The sequence below is a fragment of the Euprymna scolopes genome, chromosome 15, assembly GCF_053919585.1.
Source record: "Euprymna scolopes isolate OS-2025 chromosome 15, ASM5391958v1, whole genome shotgun sequence".
NCBI classification, from domain to species: Eukaryota; Metazoa; Mollusca; class Cephalopoda; order Sepiida; family Sepiolidae; genus Euprymna; species Euprymna scolopes.
Window position 1 is genome coordinate 55057665 of NC_136496.1, and position 17267 is coordinate 55074931.

A 17267-nucleotide genomic window follows, 5' to 3' on the forward strand; every position below is an offset into this window, starting at 1 on the left:
GCATTAATCTCACTTCAAATAAACAGTTCAAATTAAAAATATAAGATTTTCGTAATGAAAAAATCGTAAATCGAAGGTATTTTTAACGATGCGATTCTGATTCCACGCCAAATTCTTACGATTAACGATTCCGATTTCGGTTAATCGTCCCACCACTACTTAAAACTTTGATTTTAATTTATTTGTGTGGATTATATGAAATAAAAAAACACTTTATTTTGGGAGAAGACATGTGAGCAATTGTAAACGAAACAAATTTAATTTGTGGTGGAAGTTCACTTCATAAAATCCATGATCAAAATGACAAGCTGTGCACACATGAAATTTTAGTCATCAAATTTAATCACAAAAATCCATGTAAAAAGATGGAAGATATGTACATCTATATACAATTAGAATATTTGTTTAAGGTACCTTTAAACCTGAATATGATAACCATCATCATCATCACCTCCTTTGGTAGGCTTTTCCAGAAGCATGAACAAAAAATGTCATGTTTCTATTGAGATGAAAGCATCTTTTGCTTAGATCCATAGAGACCACAACTTGCCAATGGTGTGAAAAATTTGGACATTAGATTCAAACTCCTGTTGGTGATGTGGTATGCTAGAATCATGCCCCTTTGCATTCTCCAATGATATAAACATACCAAATTGCATAGTATTATCTTGAATAGATTTTAATGAAATTTTATCAATTAAAACACAAAAACAACCCAGAATTTACAAGAAAATAGTCCTTTTGACTGACAATTTTTCGAAACTCTTATCTTAGTTGTTATTTTATAAATATCCTATTTTTCTTAAAGTCTGTTTTAAGTTTACTGTGTAAAATAATACTTCTACTACATTTGTTAATGTGCCATTAATTTAAGTTTTTATAGGATGTCTTGAAACTTTAATGCATGTCTGAATTGTTTGTAGATAGCACAAAATGCTAGTTGCATCAGTGACAAATTAAGTATGCAAAATTATCAGATTGTCTTTTCTTTTTTTGTACAAAAGCAAGTTCCAAATCCACTTGTTTATTTTTTTAATCAATGAGAAAATGTGTAGAAAATGAAGTTTTCTCACCGTAAAAAGGTTTGCTCGAAATATAGGAATTTTCTGGAAGCCTCCTTTTCACCATAAGAGCGATACCTCAAATCCACTGGTTTATTAACTTCACACATCACTGCCACTCTGCTGCTCATTGATCTACTAAAAACCTACTTGCTGAGATACAACCATGTATGGAAAACACAAACTCTTAGCAGAAAATACACAAAATGCAACAAATGCATCCTGACTACTGTTGCAATTTAAAGAAACGTCACTCTCTTTCCTTTTAAAAACAGTTGAAATAAATCTACTCCAATTTGTTCAGAGTTTTATATCATTCTTTTTAATATTTATAGTACTGTGTACGTTCTTTCTTACAGAAGCTGTTACTAACTTCCATTCTAAAAGATAGCTATTATTTATAACGGTTATTTTTATTGTTTTTACATATTTCTATGTATTTTACCAATTCAGAATAAGACATTGGTGACTGTAAAAATAAGTCAATAAGAATTTAGTTTCATCAAATTGTGAGAATCATGAAATTTAAGGTGAAAAAAAAAATGAACAGGTTTGTTTCTTTTGTGAATGAAAAGTTATGAGATTCCAATGATAAAAAATTTTTTGTCTTAATTTTATTTTTGTTCTGTTTTATTTCAGAATATTTTAATTTCAAAGAAAAGTATGATGAATGTGAAAAAGAATTACAAAGGGCGAATAAAGTAAGTGAAATTATGCATTGTAATCCACCTCAATCCTATCCATAAAGAAATTATTTTTTCTATTTTTATCTATGTGATCAAGTGAACTTAAATGCACTTTTTGTCCAAATTATTTAAATAGCTAAGTAGTTTAAGTATGTCAAAACAAACATCAATAATAGACATGTTTAAATACAGGGGTTTGTGGTTAGCATAAATGGTCAACTTTGGAAGATTTGAAGTTGTTCATGTACTTTGGGCTGCCATTGTTACACCTGAGAAGGGCATGATGAAAGTGGATCATTGAGTTGGGGCTATTAGAACTTTTGTGTTCAGTGAGGCTATTAAAAGATTTGAATAGAAACCAAGGAGTGTGTCTATCAATCAACTATCTAGTCGATCTTCTACAGCTGTGAGACATGGCCAATGAAGGTGGAAGTTTTTGATAATGATTTTCTCCATTGACAAATATGTTCTCCACCAACAGCTAAACCTAAAGTCTGCTGTCCATCCTGTTGCAGCAATGACTTTGATGGTTTGACCATTCAGTTCATTGACTAAGGTGGGAATTAATTTGAAACATTGTCCTTCTTATTTCTCTGCTTGGGTGGCACAAGCATATCAGTGGGCAGCTGATAGTGTGGGCGATATTCATGAAGGTAGACATAGTTGAGCTTTCAGGTCCACAAATAGGCAGTCTTTGGTGATAGAATTGTGATTGGTAAACAATTTTGTGTTAACTTGCTCAGGGCTGCTGTACAAGAACTGTCATGGCCAGAAGTTAGTGCAACCAAACCAGGATGAACACTGTTGCTAGAACAACTGCACACTACATCTCAAGTGGGCCAGAGAATGCAACAGTCAAAACTTAGTAGAAATATGGACATCCACATTGAGTTTGAAGAGCGATAATGTAAATAAAGTGGAAACTTGTTAGAAGACAATTAATGTTAATGACCTATATTAAAATGGTAAATGAGGATTGATTCATAAATCAATATTTCTGGACAATATATATGCATTTAGAAAATACTAGTAGCATTACCAGGGAATAAATGAGGAATTCTGTGCATTCCTGCTCCTCGTCCTGAACCCTATATTACCATTCTTATCCTTATTTTAAAATTTCTATCCTTCTGAATATTCAGTGTAAAAAATTGTATTTGCCTTATATGGATGTCTAGCTCAAAGAATATGGGAATATTTTGGATCACCAGTTTTGTCTCGAAAAGATGGAAAAATATCACATAATAAATTGAACAAGCAGTCTCAAGATTTTTTTTTTTTTTTGCATGGGAGTCACCACTTATCAAGGCACAGAGGCCACTCGAGGATAAGGGTTAAAGAGTGTACAATAGTCAATGGGACAATATCATAGTAATTGTTAATAGTGGAAATTTGGTAATTTGGATTACTGAAGGGGAATGGCTCATCAAGAACTTGTTTATGTTGGACTTGAAGACGATCATATTGTAGTCAGCTGGAAAGACAGTTCCGCAGGTGTGCAGTTCTAAAAAAGAAGCTTTGTTCATGGAATGTACATTTAGATTTAGGCACAGATGAAGAGTGGGGGAAATTATGTACATCTATACAGTTGACATTAATAGGAGTGGATATAGGTAGTTGTTTAATATTGTTGCATTTAACACTTAATCTTAAGTACAATACAATATTTAAATACTAGTGATACAAAGTGAGGAGCTTAGAAATGTTAATCTTGCCTTTGACCTTGCTTCGTCATGAATCGGTTTTTGTGGAGATAAAGTCAGCTTCTTAGAAATTCTTTTTGAAAAGTTTCAGAAGCTATATTTTCTCTATCTGCCTACTTTTTAGGTTTATGAGGTCATCTGATCAGAACATGACAGGAAATGTCATAGTGTTCACTAAACTTTTGAACAATCTCTCCTTTTGCTGTCTATTTTAATAGAAGGTGTCTTATGTTCATTGTTTAGCTACAGTGAACTCCTTCAAATGTGTATAAGAATTAAATATAACTCATAGTTTCTTTATTCTCTCCACACAAATAAGAACATACAATAAAGACTTCCATTGTATGTTGCTTGTACATAAGCATGAAATCATCTCCTACAACATGTTTTAAGATTATTACAAAAACAATTGCATTTTACAACATTTCTAATCTATGAGGTGCCTTCAATAAGTTTCCAAACTTTTTTCGTATGGGCACATTTATTGATAGTACACACATGAAACTATAGTCCTCTTCGAAGTAATCTCCTCCAGCTGCAATGCACTTGCACTGTTCCAACAACTTCTGAAAGGCCCCATAGAAGTCCTTTTGTGTGAGTGTGTCAATTACCCTCGCCACAGCCTTTTCAGTCTCCTCAATTTTCTCATAACAACGGCTTCTAAGGTTTTCCTTAAGCTTAAGGAATAACCAAAAGTCACAGGGGGCAAGTTCTGGACTCTAGGGAGGGTGGAGAACTGTCTTGATGCTCATCATGCAAATAGTCTGTGACGAGGATGGAGTTGTGGACTGGTGCATTGTCCTGGTGGAAATGCCACTGACCTGATTTGAAGAGTGTTGACCTCTTCCAACAGAATCTCTTCCTGAACTCTCTTATAACCTCAACATAGTATTCCTTGTTGATTGTCCAGTGATGCTTGTGCTGTCAAAAAAGGATCATTATAAGTTTCTAGGTGGATTTGGACTTTCTTGCTGTCTTGTGTCTGAGAGAGCTAGCATGCTTCTACTGGGAACTCTGTCTCTTGTTATATTAGTAGATCCAAGGTGCAGGTCACAAGAGAAGAACTGCAGGATCTAAATTGATCAGCTCGACCATCTGTCATGACAATGTCTTTCTTTCTGATCCTCTTTGAGTACTCTTGGGACAAACTTTGCGCAAATCTTCTGCTTCAGTTCCTTGTGAATAATTGTGTGTATAGTTACCACACTGATATCAAACTGTGCACTTATTGTATCTATAGACACACAATGGTCTTTATCTATGAAATTCTTTATTTGGCCAATCAACTCTGCTGTTCTGACTTCCTTACTTCTCCCACACCTCTCCTCATCCCTCACAAACTTTTTCCCTTCCTTTTAATCTCTTATGTCATTCAAAAACTGATGCTCATTTCATGCAAGATGGTTCAAAAGTAGTCTGAAGTATTTCATACATTTCTGCAGCAATTTTCTTCAAGTTTAAAACAGAATTTTATTGCATATAGTTATTCTAAAGTGTCCTCATGTCCTGATTGCATTTTTGAAATTTACAATTAGGTTTTAGTAGGGTGTATTCCAATTCCTGTTGTAGCTGTTCATAGAAATTGGTTAGTCAACTTATAAGATGTATAGCAATAATATATTGAATTTTCAAGCATCTATGGCAATTTTAAATGTCTGCACAAAAAGTCTGAAAACTTATGTAAGGCACCTCATATGTAATAATCATTTTTATATAAATCGAATTACTCAACTAAAATGGGTCCATTTTTGTCTTCAACCAATAGTGTAAGCATGCTAATTTGGTAGTTACCTGATAATTAACTTTTTTTTTATTATAAAATTATGTTCACATGGTGTGAAATCAATACTATGACTATCATTCATCGTTATTATGTCTACTTATGTATACATGTCCCACTTTCTTTGTATCATTTTATGAAACTTGTGGCTCTGTAAAAATTATTAAATTTCTAACTTCGTTGTAGCTATGGCAACTATTTGACTTATGTGTTTAGTTGAGCACAATAAAATACATAATATTTTACCCATTTTAAGGTATTTCAAATGTTATTAAATAATAGTTTTTTAAGTTTACTGAATTATCACCTATCAAGAGTAAAAGCCATTTGAGGATAAAGGTTAAAGAAATGGATGGATAATGTTATTATAATATAAAATATTATGAAGATTGAAAATAATGAATGGAATAAAACTTTCATTACTTATGAGGATGGTTTATTATTTACTACTATTTAGTAATTGTTGACATTAGATTTGAAGATGACCATTCTGTAGCTTGCAGAGTAGTAATTCTATATTAACATGTTGCACAGATAACAAGTTCTTGAAAAAAACTGTTAATGAAAATTTCATATTATGGTACATAGTGGAAGGTTTTAGTAAAAAGAAGGAGGCAAAAATCGATGCTCAGTTGAGTATGTTCCATGAAATAATGAGAGTAGAGAATGACTAGCAATGTATTTTCTGTGAGAAAGGGCGAAGAGATTATCTCTCACTAGATTGTAAAGTTGATCTTGTATTCTGTCAAGGAAAGAAAGTGTCCTGAGCAACACCTATGCAAATGTTACAGCAATACTCCATGAATAAGGATTACATTAGGAGTTAGATATTTTACAAAGTGGAAGAATGATCCAAACTAATCAATAGATTAGATATGAATCTTCCATTTTGCATCCAAGGTAAAACTAATTATTTAATGATATAGACAATCCTATTGTCATTTGTATTTATTTTCATGTATTGTTTAAAGTATTGAAGCCCATTTTCATGAATGTGTGCATGTTTTAAAATGCTTTGTTGTGGTTACTTTAATGAAGACTTTGGATTTAATTGTATATTATGAAATGGATAGCAATTGTAGAAGAATTAAAAAAATTAGAGAAATAACTTTGGTGACACTATTCTGACATTATAAGTAGTCCATTCAGAGGAAACTTCTGTAGGAATGTTTAGATTCTTATGTCTTATTTTATTCTGTAACCAACGCCTCTATATTCCTATTTGTTTTTGTAAGATAATGATTTAGGTCCAACATGAAATTCATTTCTTAATTTATCAACTCTTCATAATAAATTGGTTTGCTGACTAAATTAATGCTTTCAATAGAATATTTTGCATAATAGCTCCTCACCTTGTACCCCTCCCCCCTGCACTTCTTTCCATTGCAGCTTAATAATTTTACAGCTGTGAGCTAATTTAAAAGGTATCAGTCTCAGAACAGATTTAATTGAAAACTGTATTCATGTAATAGGTTAGCATTTTTTTCTTATTGCAAGATGTTCTCAATTATTGAATCATTATAATCAATGTTTTAAAATGTTCTCAATTATTGAATCATTTTAATCAATGTTTTAAAATGTTCTCAATTATTGAATCATTTTAATCAATGTTTTAAAATGTTCTCAATTATTGAATCATTTTAATCAATGTTTTAAAATGTTCTCAATTATTGAATCATTTTAATCAATGTTTTAAAATGTTCTCAATTATTGAATCATTTTAATCAATGTTTTAAAATGTTCTCAATTATTGAATCATTTTAATCAATGTTTTAAAATGTTCTCAATTATTGAATCATTATAATCAATGTTTTAAAATGTTCTCAATTATTGAATCATTATAATCAATGTTTTAAAATGTTCTCAATTATTGACTCATTATAATCAATGTTTTAAAATGTTCTCAATTATTGAATCATTATAATCAATGTTTTAAAATGTTCTCAATTATTGAATCATTATAATCAATGTTTTAAAATGTTCTCAATTATTGAATCATTTTAATCAATTGTAATTAGTGACGATTGGCTCATCGGCACAATCCTATCTCACACCTACAAGCAGGATTATAGTCGAAAGATACTTGTATAACTTCTGACTCCTAGAATTCCAAAATATTTGACTGCTTATTTTAAAGTGTTTTTAGTATTGAGCCATAATCTGAATCCAAAATTTGACTCAAACTCATAGCATTCTTACAAGCCAACTCTTACTCTTATCAAAACCTCTGTCTCTCTTCGATTCTGTGTCCCTACCCTTGGGAAATCACCCACCAGAGGATGTATCCAATCTTGCAGTACAGAACCCACAATTTGGCAATGTTGGCTCTTTTTTCTTTTATCTCTTTGTTTCATAATATTATCATTAGATTGTAGAAGAATTGAGAGGAATATACGAGAAATTTACAAATAAGAAAAGATAAAATAGTTTTACCATTTTGTTGGGTGTTTTTTGCTCATCTGTTTGGGAGGTTTCATAATTAGATGAAAGTTTTGGTTAAAGAAGAAAAAAATATGAGGCACTTTGTTGAGAGGAAACAATTGCTTCTTATATAATGAAGTGTTTTACAGGAAAACCATTTTTCTTTTCTTTTTTATTGATCTTTCTTCCAACAGAAACATTCTGACAGAAGCTGATGGCATTGCTTTTCCACATCGGCATGATTCTTCATGCAAAAAAAAAAAAGAAAAAAAAAGGGAATCCATTCTGATTATGATATTAGTGTCTGCAATTGTTTCGACTAAAGAATTCTGTAGTTTTGTTTTTAGATTATTTTCAAACATTTTCATAGATTTTGATTTGGGGAAATGTAAATTTTTGTTCTTTTATAGGAGGAGGCCCACATTGGTTTGAATATTTTTCAAACAAACCAGAAATGGCTGAGGCATTTAACAGTTTTAAAGTCATGCTAAATAAATATAAAAGTGCTGAATAAATGTAAAACATATAAATAGTATGTATTCCTTTTGATAGGGTTAAATAAAGTAAAGTTGAAAAAATTGAAAAAAATAAAATAAAGTTGGTTTACTCAATGGTTTGGAGAAAATAATTAAACTCATTCTTAATTCAGATAAAAAATGGAGTTGTTTCATTTAATATGGATACATATTACGTTTAGAGATGACTTCCTCATTTCTAGTCTGTAGCATAAATTGCAATCGGAAACATTTGGTCCAATATGTCTCTTCTCCTATAGAAGTACTTATGTTTTAAATACATTATTTCTTCTTGTAAATATTGATTTTTATACTATGTTTCATCTGAAGAGTTATCCGTCTCCTTTCTTGTGTCTAATCTATTTTATGTTGTTTATTGCTGTTTTTTCCCCTCTATTTAAATGTGATCATGTTGGTTATTTACTATGGTAATTTTCTCATCTACTTAACTTTGATGCATGTTTATTGTTAAACTGAGAGACACTTATGCATAGTGTAATATCAGCGCTCTTTTCAAGCATGATCCGAACATTCTTAAAGTTGTATTTAGATTTTGTGGTTATTGTTATCAATGATTCCAATGTGAATCTCAAACACAAACTTATTTAATAGACAAGCTTAAAGTTGCATCAATTTGAATTCTTCATCTGAAATAAATTTTTATGTGCAAACATGTTTCATACAACAAAATCTATAAAATGCATGAATAATAATCTTGCTTCTTCAGCATAAGCACATTTTCTTAAAAACTTCACCAAAAGATTTTTGTAGATTTTCCTTTCTAATCAAAATTATGTAGAACACAGTTTTGTTTCTGATCTGAATTGTTGATGAATGACAATGGCATTACTTGTGACAGCATTCACCTAGGGTGGGTTGAGCTAGCTCCAAGTGAATCGGACGCTTCACAAGGCAATGCAGTTCATCCAGATCTGTCCGCTGCTGACTCTTCAGCATACTTCAGTTGTTTGCGATGCCATCATAGCAAACCAAAGATGTGAAGGTCATTCTTAGCTTCCAAAATAGCTTTGACTCTTGTGATTGACCATCTCTCTTCTTGTGCCTCTCAAGTAATGATGTTGATTGTATTGTCTTGTAAATCAAGTTAATTGGTAGACTACAAACTGCATGTCCAAACCATCAGAGCCTCCAGATAAGTACTTCAAGTCTCGGATGCTTACATTATGCATGGATTGTAGCATTACATGATCTTTTCAATAATTACAAACAAAATAATGGCATTATATCTGTTTATGCAAATAGAAATGATGTTTTTAATTTACAGTCCTAACCAATGTCATATTCATTGTTGTTTAAGACTCTTTCATCAGAATACTTTGCATAAACAAATACAAATAAACACACTTGTTCATTTTTCTTTCTTAAAATTATTTGAATGATACGAAAACAGGTGAAAAAAGTGAAACCTTCAACCTAAAAATATGAAGATATTAAATGGAAAGCTTAATGACTCACTGTAAATTTAATGGGTTGTCTTTTCTAGCTGGTTACATCAGTTGCAAACATTCATCTTTGAATTATCACTTGAAACGTATTATTTAACAAGACATTTTTACTTCCAATTTTAAACAGTTTGTTTCTGTAGAAAGGTTTACCCCCCCCCCTCACCTATCCAGAAAAAAAAAGGAAGAAGCAAACAAAAAAAAAAAAAAAATAAACAAACAAAAAAAAGAAATCTCCCTAAAACTACCAAACTTAATTATTAGCATTGCTCATATTATTGAATTACCAATAATAAACTTATCCAAGCCACAACCTCTCATTAGGCTGTGTCAGAGGTTAAACTCATATAGTGATAATATTCTTGGTGACCCTCATGGGTTGCCAATTCCTAATAAGACTCAAAGTTCTCGAGCAATTCTGAGTGAAATATTTTCTAGTGTCTCTCAGCTTGCCTCTGCTGTATTAAAGAGTTTTTAAATTCTGGATTGGTCAGTTTGGGCCTATCGCTGTGAAACATTTTAAAAAAGTGACAACAATACGACAAGCGATTAATATATGCAAAGTAAATGTATTTTGGGGACTTTGAAGAAATTTACATGGATACAATTTAAAAAAAAAAGAAAATATTTGAGTATAATAATTGTTATCATGCATAAGAATCTGTACATTATTTGTCTCTTTTTTGGGAAGGTGTCTGCGTGCTAACAATCTTTGTAAAAGTCTATGTAAAATAGCAGTCGCTGCTGTCGCTATTAGGAGGGATGGGGAGAAAAACAATAGGATAAGACTCCAATGTTTACATGCAGTAATGTTCGTGACCTTGCTTCTAAGTTGCGGTTTGGGCTGTTGGCCTCACTTCTGTAAACTCTTTCATTTTAAAAATAATCTTAGTAAAAGAAAACTTTCTCTCTGGCTCACAAATCACAATCTGGTTTTGACGGGGATTAATTACTTGACTGAAATATTTTGACATGCTAGGTATCTCTCAGGGAGGGGGTCCCAGTTTGCTTTGAACCTTTTGCGCATTCTCTCATCTCCCGTTCTTCTCTGTTATGGTGATTTTTGGCTGAGTCGCACCCTTTATACTAAGATAAGTGGGGTGGTTTGAGTGAAATTCCCCTTATCAGACACTGAGATTCCCGATTTTCATGGAAATAAAACATTGTTCAGCTTAGGGTAATTCTTGACACAACCTCTTGACATCAACCTGTCAGTACAACTCGTTTTAACAATAATAATTCCATCTGTACCTGGATTTAGGATTTAGCGAAGCCAAAAATAATTGTAGGTTGTCACCCGTGACACACGAGAACTTTAACCGACCAACAATGTATATAAAAAAAGTAAAGAAAAAAGCTTTAAAATTATACCCCATTGAATTTAGAATAGCTCCTTAGATTCAATCTCCAACCAATTAGGGTTGATTTGCCATTAATTTTCACTTCAGCCCACAAATTCTTGGTCTATTTTGCTATAGCTAGGCGATTGCCACACTACTGAAAATTGAATGGATTTTTCTTTGTATTTGAAATTAATAAAATAAGAAGACATTTTTTTCTTCTGATTTGATCTTTTGATGAAAATAATTCATGAAATAATGCCACTACTTGACCCCTCCAATTCCAACAGTATGTTGTATCAGAATTCATGTAAATAAAGTGACACTCTCTGAATTCATTTCTTTTTTTGCTTTACTTATAAAAAATGTTCAGATAAACTTCTCAAAATTGATTGCGATTTAGATATATTTCTCAAACTGGAAAGAAAAACAGATTTATAGCTATTGTTGTTTTTGTTAAGTTTCTAAGCTTTATCAGATAAAAATATAAAAAATATGTTAGAAAAACAAAATTTCTATTCTAAAATAATTTGAAATGCATGAAACAAGCATTTTTTATATTTTCTTTGCATATTTATTTAAATTCTTATAATCATTAATAATGTTTAAAAATATAAATGTTGATGGGTACCATTTTACAATCGCTCATGAAAGCAGCCTTATTTTATTAAGTCTTCGTTCAACTAACCCTCATTAGAGGAATGCCATCCGAATTAAAATGAATTCATTTTATTGTGTGCATATTAAAAATTATGTTATTGACTGTTGTGAACTATGGGTAACAAAAACAAAATCAAAAAGATTTACAAAATATTTCTACATGCAGATAAGATTGCCTTTGTCTTTACTGAACATTTTTCAGCTTTGAATAATTTTAATCTCAGAGACATGAGATTTAAACTCCCTCAAAAAATTGAATTGTGGATGCAACTTTTATTATGAAATCATTCGATTATTCATGGTTTTTAATGTTTTCTCACTATCTTCAATTCTTAGATATCTTGAAATGTCTCCTCAACCATCAAATCCTTTTTTTTATAAGCTTTTGGGACTGACTTTCACTCCACACTTGAAATAGAACAACTTATATCAAATCTGTTGTTGCTAAGGTTGCTGGAAAAATGGTTGAATTATTTTACCATTCCAGAAAGTATCTAATTCCTGACATAATCTTCTGCTTGTATAGGAGTCAAATATGTCCTAAGTGAAGTACTGTTGCCACATTTGGATATGTGCCACTTGGAGCATGCTTTCCTGCCTTGGCAAAGTACAAAATTGATTTTGAAATCTAGTGGAGAATGTCTTTTCTTGAGCTATAGTCTCTCACAGAAGAGAGGTTGCTAGTTTGACAGACGAAATTGTATGCAATCAACCACTGAGAATAGTGAGGTGTATCCATGATATGCACAGATTAGGATTTTAGTGACCTGTTTTAGATGTTCATGCACCCGAAGTGCAGAACATGCACCAAGCAATGTCTCAGCATAAATATTTTTCCTAGCATTAAATAATGCAAAATGGATTTTTTTGTTAAACATACAAACCAACATGTTATTTACACTATTTCATCATTTTTATGCACTTTTACGAAAATTAAGATATAATGATAATAAAACTTAAGATATTTATTCAAATTTTTGTTGGAATTCATTACATATGTCTAAAGTTTAAGGCTTAAGAGGTTTTTAGAAAATAGTAAAATTAATTGTTTAATGATTGAAATCAAATTTGATGCAAATCTGAAATCTTGAATTTTCAAATAGAAGATTATACCCATATCTTGTTTCCTAAAATCTTTTAAATACATCAAAGAAACTGAAATTTGGGGAATATTTATTAATTGATGTCTAATATTTGTTAAAATTTCACAAAAATCAAAGGCATGAAGGTTCTCTCCCTTTATTTTTCTATTAATTATATTAAACTAAATATGCCCCACATTATGACCACTTAAACCTAGCAGCTGTTTTCAAAAAATGTATAATCATCAGTTAATTAGTTTAGCATTGAATCTTGTGCATATAAACATATTTACATATCTAACTATATATATATATATATATATATATATATATATATATATTATTTTTAAAATGTAAAGAAAACTTTAAAGCATGAAGTTTTCATTTTTTTTTGTTTCTTTTTAGATAAACCATGAAAACTCCATGCCTTAAAGTTTTCTAATTATATTTTAACAATTTTTAGAGGAAAAAATATCCATAATCTGACAGAAATTACTAAAGAATAAATAATAACCAGGAAAAATTTGAGGCATAAAACAAAAGTATATTTTTTAAATAAAATATTTTCAGTCAAGTTGTTTTTTTACTTTTTATTAGGTTGGTGCAAAAATAATGTCGTTTTTTGGCATTCAATTTTAAAACATAACTCTTTTCATAATAAACTTTACTAATCGAAATAAGAACGATTAGAACAACACATTTTTGCCAGCGAGAAATAAGTTTATTTATCCCATTAGCATAGAAATCCGGAGTTCTGGAAGCGATGAAGTCATTGAAGGCTGAATTGGCATCATCTCGGCTTTTGAAGCAGTTTTCGCGCGGAAGGTTGTCGAGATACTTGAAAAAGTGATAATCGGTCTGGTGAATATGGCGGATGAGGCAGAGTCTCGTAGCCCAATTCATTCAGCTTCTGCAGAATCAGTTGAGCAACATGCGGGCGAATGCTGTCATGGAGGAGAATTGGTTCCTTCATATTGACCAATCTTGGGCACATACATTGGAGCTTAAGGTGCATTTCATCAATTTGTTGGCAATACTTTTCTACTATGATCGTTTTGCCCAGATTCAAGAAGCTGTGATGGATGAGACTGGTCGCAGACCACCAGACGTCACCATAATCTTGTTTTGGTGCAATTTCGGCTTTGAGAAATGTTGTGGAGCTTCTCCGGCATCCAACTCCTGTGCTGAAAGTCAATGATTGTCGTAGAGGATCTTCTTACACGTCACACTCTGCTCAAGAAATGGATCATTTTTGTTGCGCAGAAGGAGCGATGAAGACACCTCAAAACGTTTTTTTCATTTGATTATCGTTCAATTCATGCGGCACCCATTTTTTGACTTCCCTACTTGCTTTAAATGTGGTTTTGCGAGGATCGGCCTCAATTAGGGCTTTCAAATATTCGTTATAAACTGCAGTCGGCCAGCCACGACCGTCTTCATTTTCGAGGCTCTCATCACCATTGCGAAATTTCTTCAACCATTGTTGTCCCACATGTTCGTTAGTGGTTCCTGGGCCAAATGCATCATTGATATCACAAGCTGTCTCGGCAGCTTTTCGGCCTAGTTTGAACTGGAATAAGAAAATCGTGCTGATTTGAATTTTGTGTATGTTGTCGAAAAGCCTGCAAAAAAACTGAATGAAGAGATTGAGAACGGTAATGAATAACATGACTCAATAGAGCCAAAAACGTGCTTCATAATGCTATATATATATATATATATATATATATATATATATATATCAATGAATTAATTCGGTAATCATATATTAAAGTAACATGTGTGAGAAAACATTGTTTTTGCACCAACCTAATATTTTTTCTAAAACCAAAATGTACTTTTAGTGACATTTCATTTTAATGTCATAAGTCTTGCAACAGATTGTGTAGGGAAACAGATATTCTTAAAAATGCTGTCAGATTTGATTGCATCTAAGATATTGCTTGATAGAATATTACAAGCTGTAACTGCCCTCAAAACCTTATTAAATTCTATCTTATTTGATAGCAATTCGAAAGATATCTGATCAGGTTAAGATGGATCTGATTAATATTATTTCTTTCAAAATATCTGAAAAATATCCTAACATTAAAGCATTTCTTTCTACATACAATGTGCCAACGCACATGCTTTACCTTGTCTTCATCAGTCGCTAACTAAAGGGGATAACAGTTTTGATGGCTAAGATGGTACTGCCACCCTTAGCGCCACCAGCAGCATTTGCCACCAGACAGAGGAATGGAAAAAAAAAATCTGATAGCCCCAATCGGTTGTAAGTATTTACAAGAGTCAGTTCAAAGATTTTACTGCAGAGAATTGAATTGTCAACAGGTTTTCTTTGATAAAAAAGCACAACCAGAAAACGTTCTACTTTGAGGTTATCAACTGGATTTGTGACTTTGACCAAATTCCACATAATGCTTGTTGGGCCATTGTCTACAGACACTGCAAAGTACGTCTCAAAGTTTGGCCATGAATGCCAATCTTAGTAAGGAGAGAAACGACGGAGCTCCCCACAAAACCACGACATCCAACTTAAATGTACAGCACATGACACGATCAGCAGCCCTTCTCTACACAGATTGAAACGATTTGCAACGCTCATTCTTGCGCTCATGTGCAACCTCCATACTTTCGTCACTAGTAGAACAGGCTTCTTTAAATCTGATCAAACAACAAAGTCTGGGCATTGGTTTGTTTGTATAACATGGACTGGAAAGTTTAAACGTGTGGAGTTATCAGTCGCTATCTTTCAGCCATCAGGTGTACATAAACAATATGGGTATGTTAAGCGCACATGATGCAATGTTCCTTGGCTGCTTTGACATGATACACAAGCATCATTGTCTGTATAGCCCCATAGTTTGAGGTTAGTTGCATTCGGTAAAAGGTCATAAGTAGATCACAGGAGGAATGATATGGCTAACGGCTCCATTGCCATCAGTGTATTCCATGATAGTTTCATGGCTTTTGTGTTATTCCAATTAGTCCAAGCACACTGTTTTGCCCGAGTGACGGCAGTAGCAGTTCGTTTCTCTTCCTCAAATGCCCTTATTTCTGTGATCACCATATCCCTTTTTCCCCTAGATCCTTCTTTGGAATTGGTGGGTTGTACTGCCCAGTCCAGCTGGAATTGTCTGAGTTATATCCATTATTTCCTTAGTACAGAGGGCGGGATTCAGCTTCTTGTGTAACCTCTGCTGCCGACCACTTAATACCTGTTCTTATCTCTAGTTTTACACTGTGGACTATTTCTTCATGTGAGTCCCTCATAATCATGTGGATATGGGTCTTCCCAATCTTATACTCCACCACTAGTAACCGGTCAGAGTTGTGTAAAGACCAATTATTCAAAAACGGAGAAACATCCATCCATATCCGCAAATACTTGCTGACACACTACTGTATTCGATTGTCACGGGAGAGTGCAATCATACACATGCAAAGTCCATAGTAATCTTGTTAACAAGCCATGCCTTAATTTTTCCCTGGATATAAGTCCTGTCAATGGATTTAAGACCATTCAATGCCACCTTCTGCAACTCTGTACCATGATATTGATCCGTCAGTGAGACTCCATAGAGATGTCCGAGGCCTTTGACTGGCTTCTCCTTTACTGTTGGGATTATATCCCCTCCAATGAGAAAATGTATCTCTTGGACAGAGCTTTGATTAATGAAAGACTCTGGCTCTTCTTAGTCTTAACTTTTATTCTTACCCAAAAGAAGAGACTGTGATAACATCCAAGCAGAATATTAGCACCTACTTTAGAGTGAACCAGAATTGTTATATCATCATGTCAGTTCTGGAAGGAGAGATTATCTGTCGTTTCTCAGTAACCTCATCTTTTGTTGTATCTGTTGTACACCATATGATAATTTCCATTGCCATCAAGAAAAGGAGTGGAGAAATCACACGGCCCATCATTATTCTGATTTCAAGGGATTTGGTTATGTAGCCCTTGACAGTGAATTGCATATAAGCTGATCCAAAATACTTCATTATAATTTCTTGAACTTTATAAGGGAAATTAAAATAATTCAGGGCTATGCGAATAAGCTTGTATGAAACCGATCCATACATGTTGGCAAGGTCCAGCCAAATTACATTCAGCTCTGATATCTGATTCGATTAAGATGGATCTGATTAATATTAATATCATTTCTCTCAAAATGTCTGAAAAAATATTCTCCTAAGATGAAAATATCTGTTAGGTTTATGTATTGTAATCAGTCAATTCTTGTGCTCAACTGAATTATAAATAAATGGTATATTAATGATGCTGGGTGGCGCAAATTCTTTGGTGCTCATTATGGTTACAATGATGATTATGATGATAATCTCATGGGACAAAGAGGTTAACGGATGAAAGATTTTGAAATTTTTGTCTGGTTCATTGGATCTCTATTGGGCGAGTCTACTGATGATTTATCAGAGGTCATTTGGGTTAGAGTTGTTCAATAGTAGTTATTTTTAAAAGCCTTTCTTTTAACATGTTCGTCCATCTTACCTCTAAACAAATTTGGTCTACTTTCCAGCATATTATGAATGCTTAA

The 17267-nt window shown here is 32.6% G+C and overlaps 1 protein-coding gene across 2 annotated transcripts in view; it reads left to right on the forward strand.

Moving 5' to 3' along the window:
- LOC145293835 (GRIP1-associated protein 1-like) overlaps nucleotides 1–17267 on the forward strand; it is a 690744-nt gene that overhangs the window by 134812 nt on the left and 538665 nt on the right. For both annotated transcript variants that reach the window (XM_080140492.1, XM_080140494.1), the window contains exon 3: nucleotides 1701–1762. In XM_080140492.1, the coding sequence (XP_079996618.1) occupies nucleotides 1701–1762 (62 nt within the window). The remainder of the gene's footprint in view (nucleotides 1–1700; nucleotides 1763–17267) is intronic.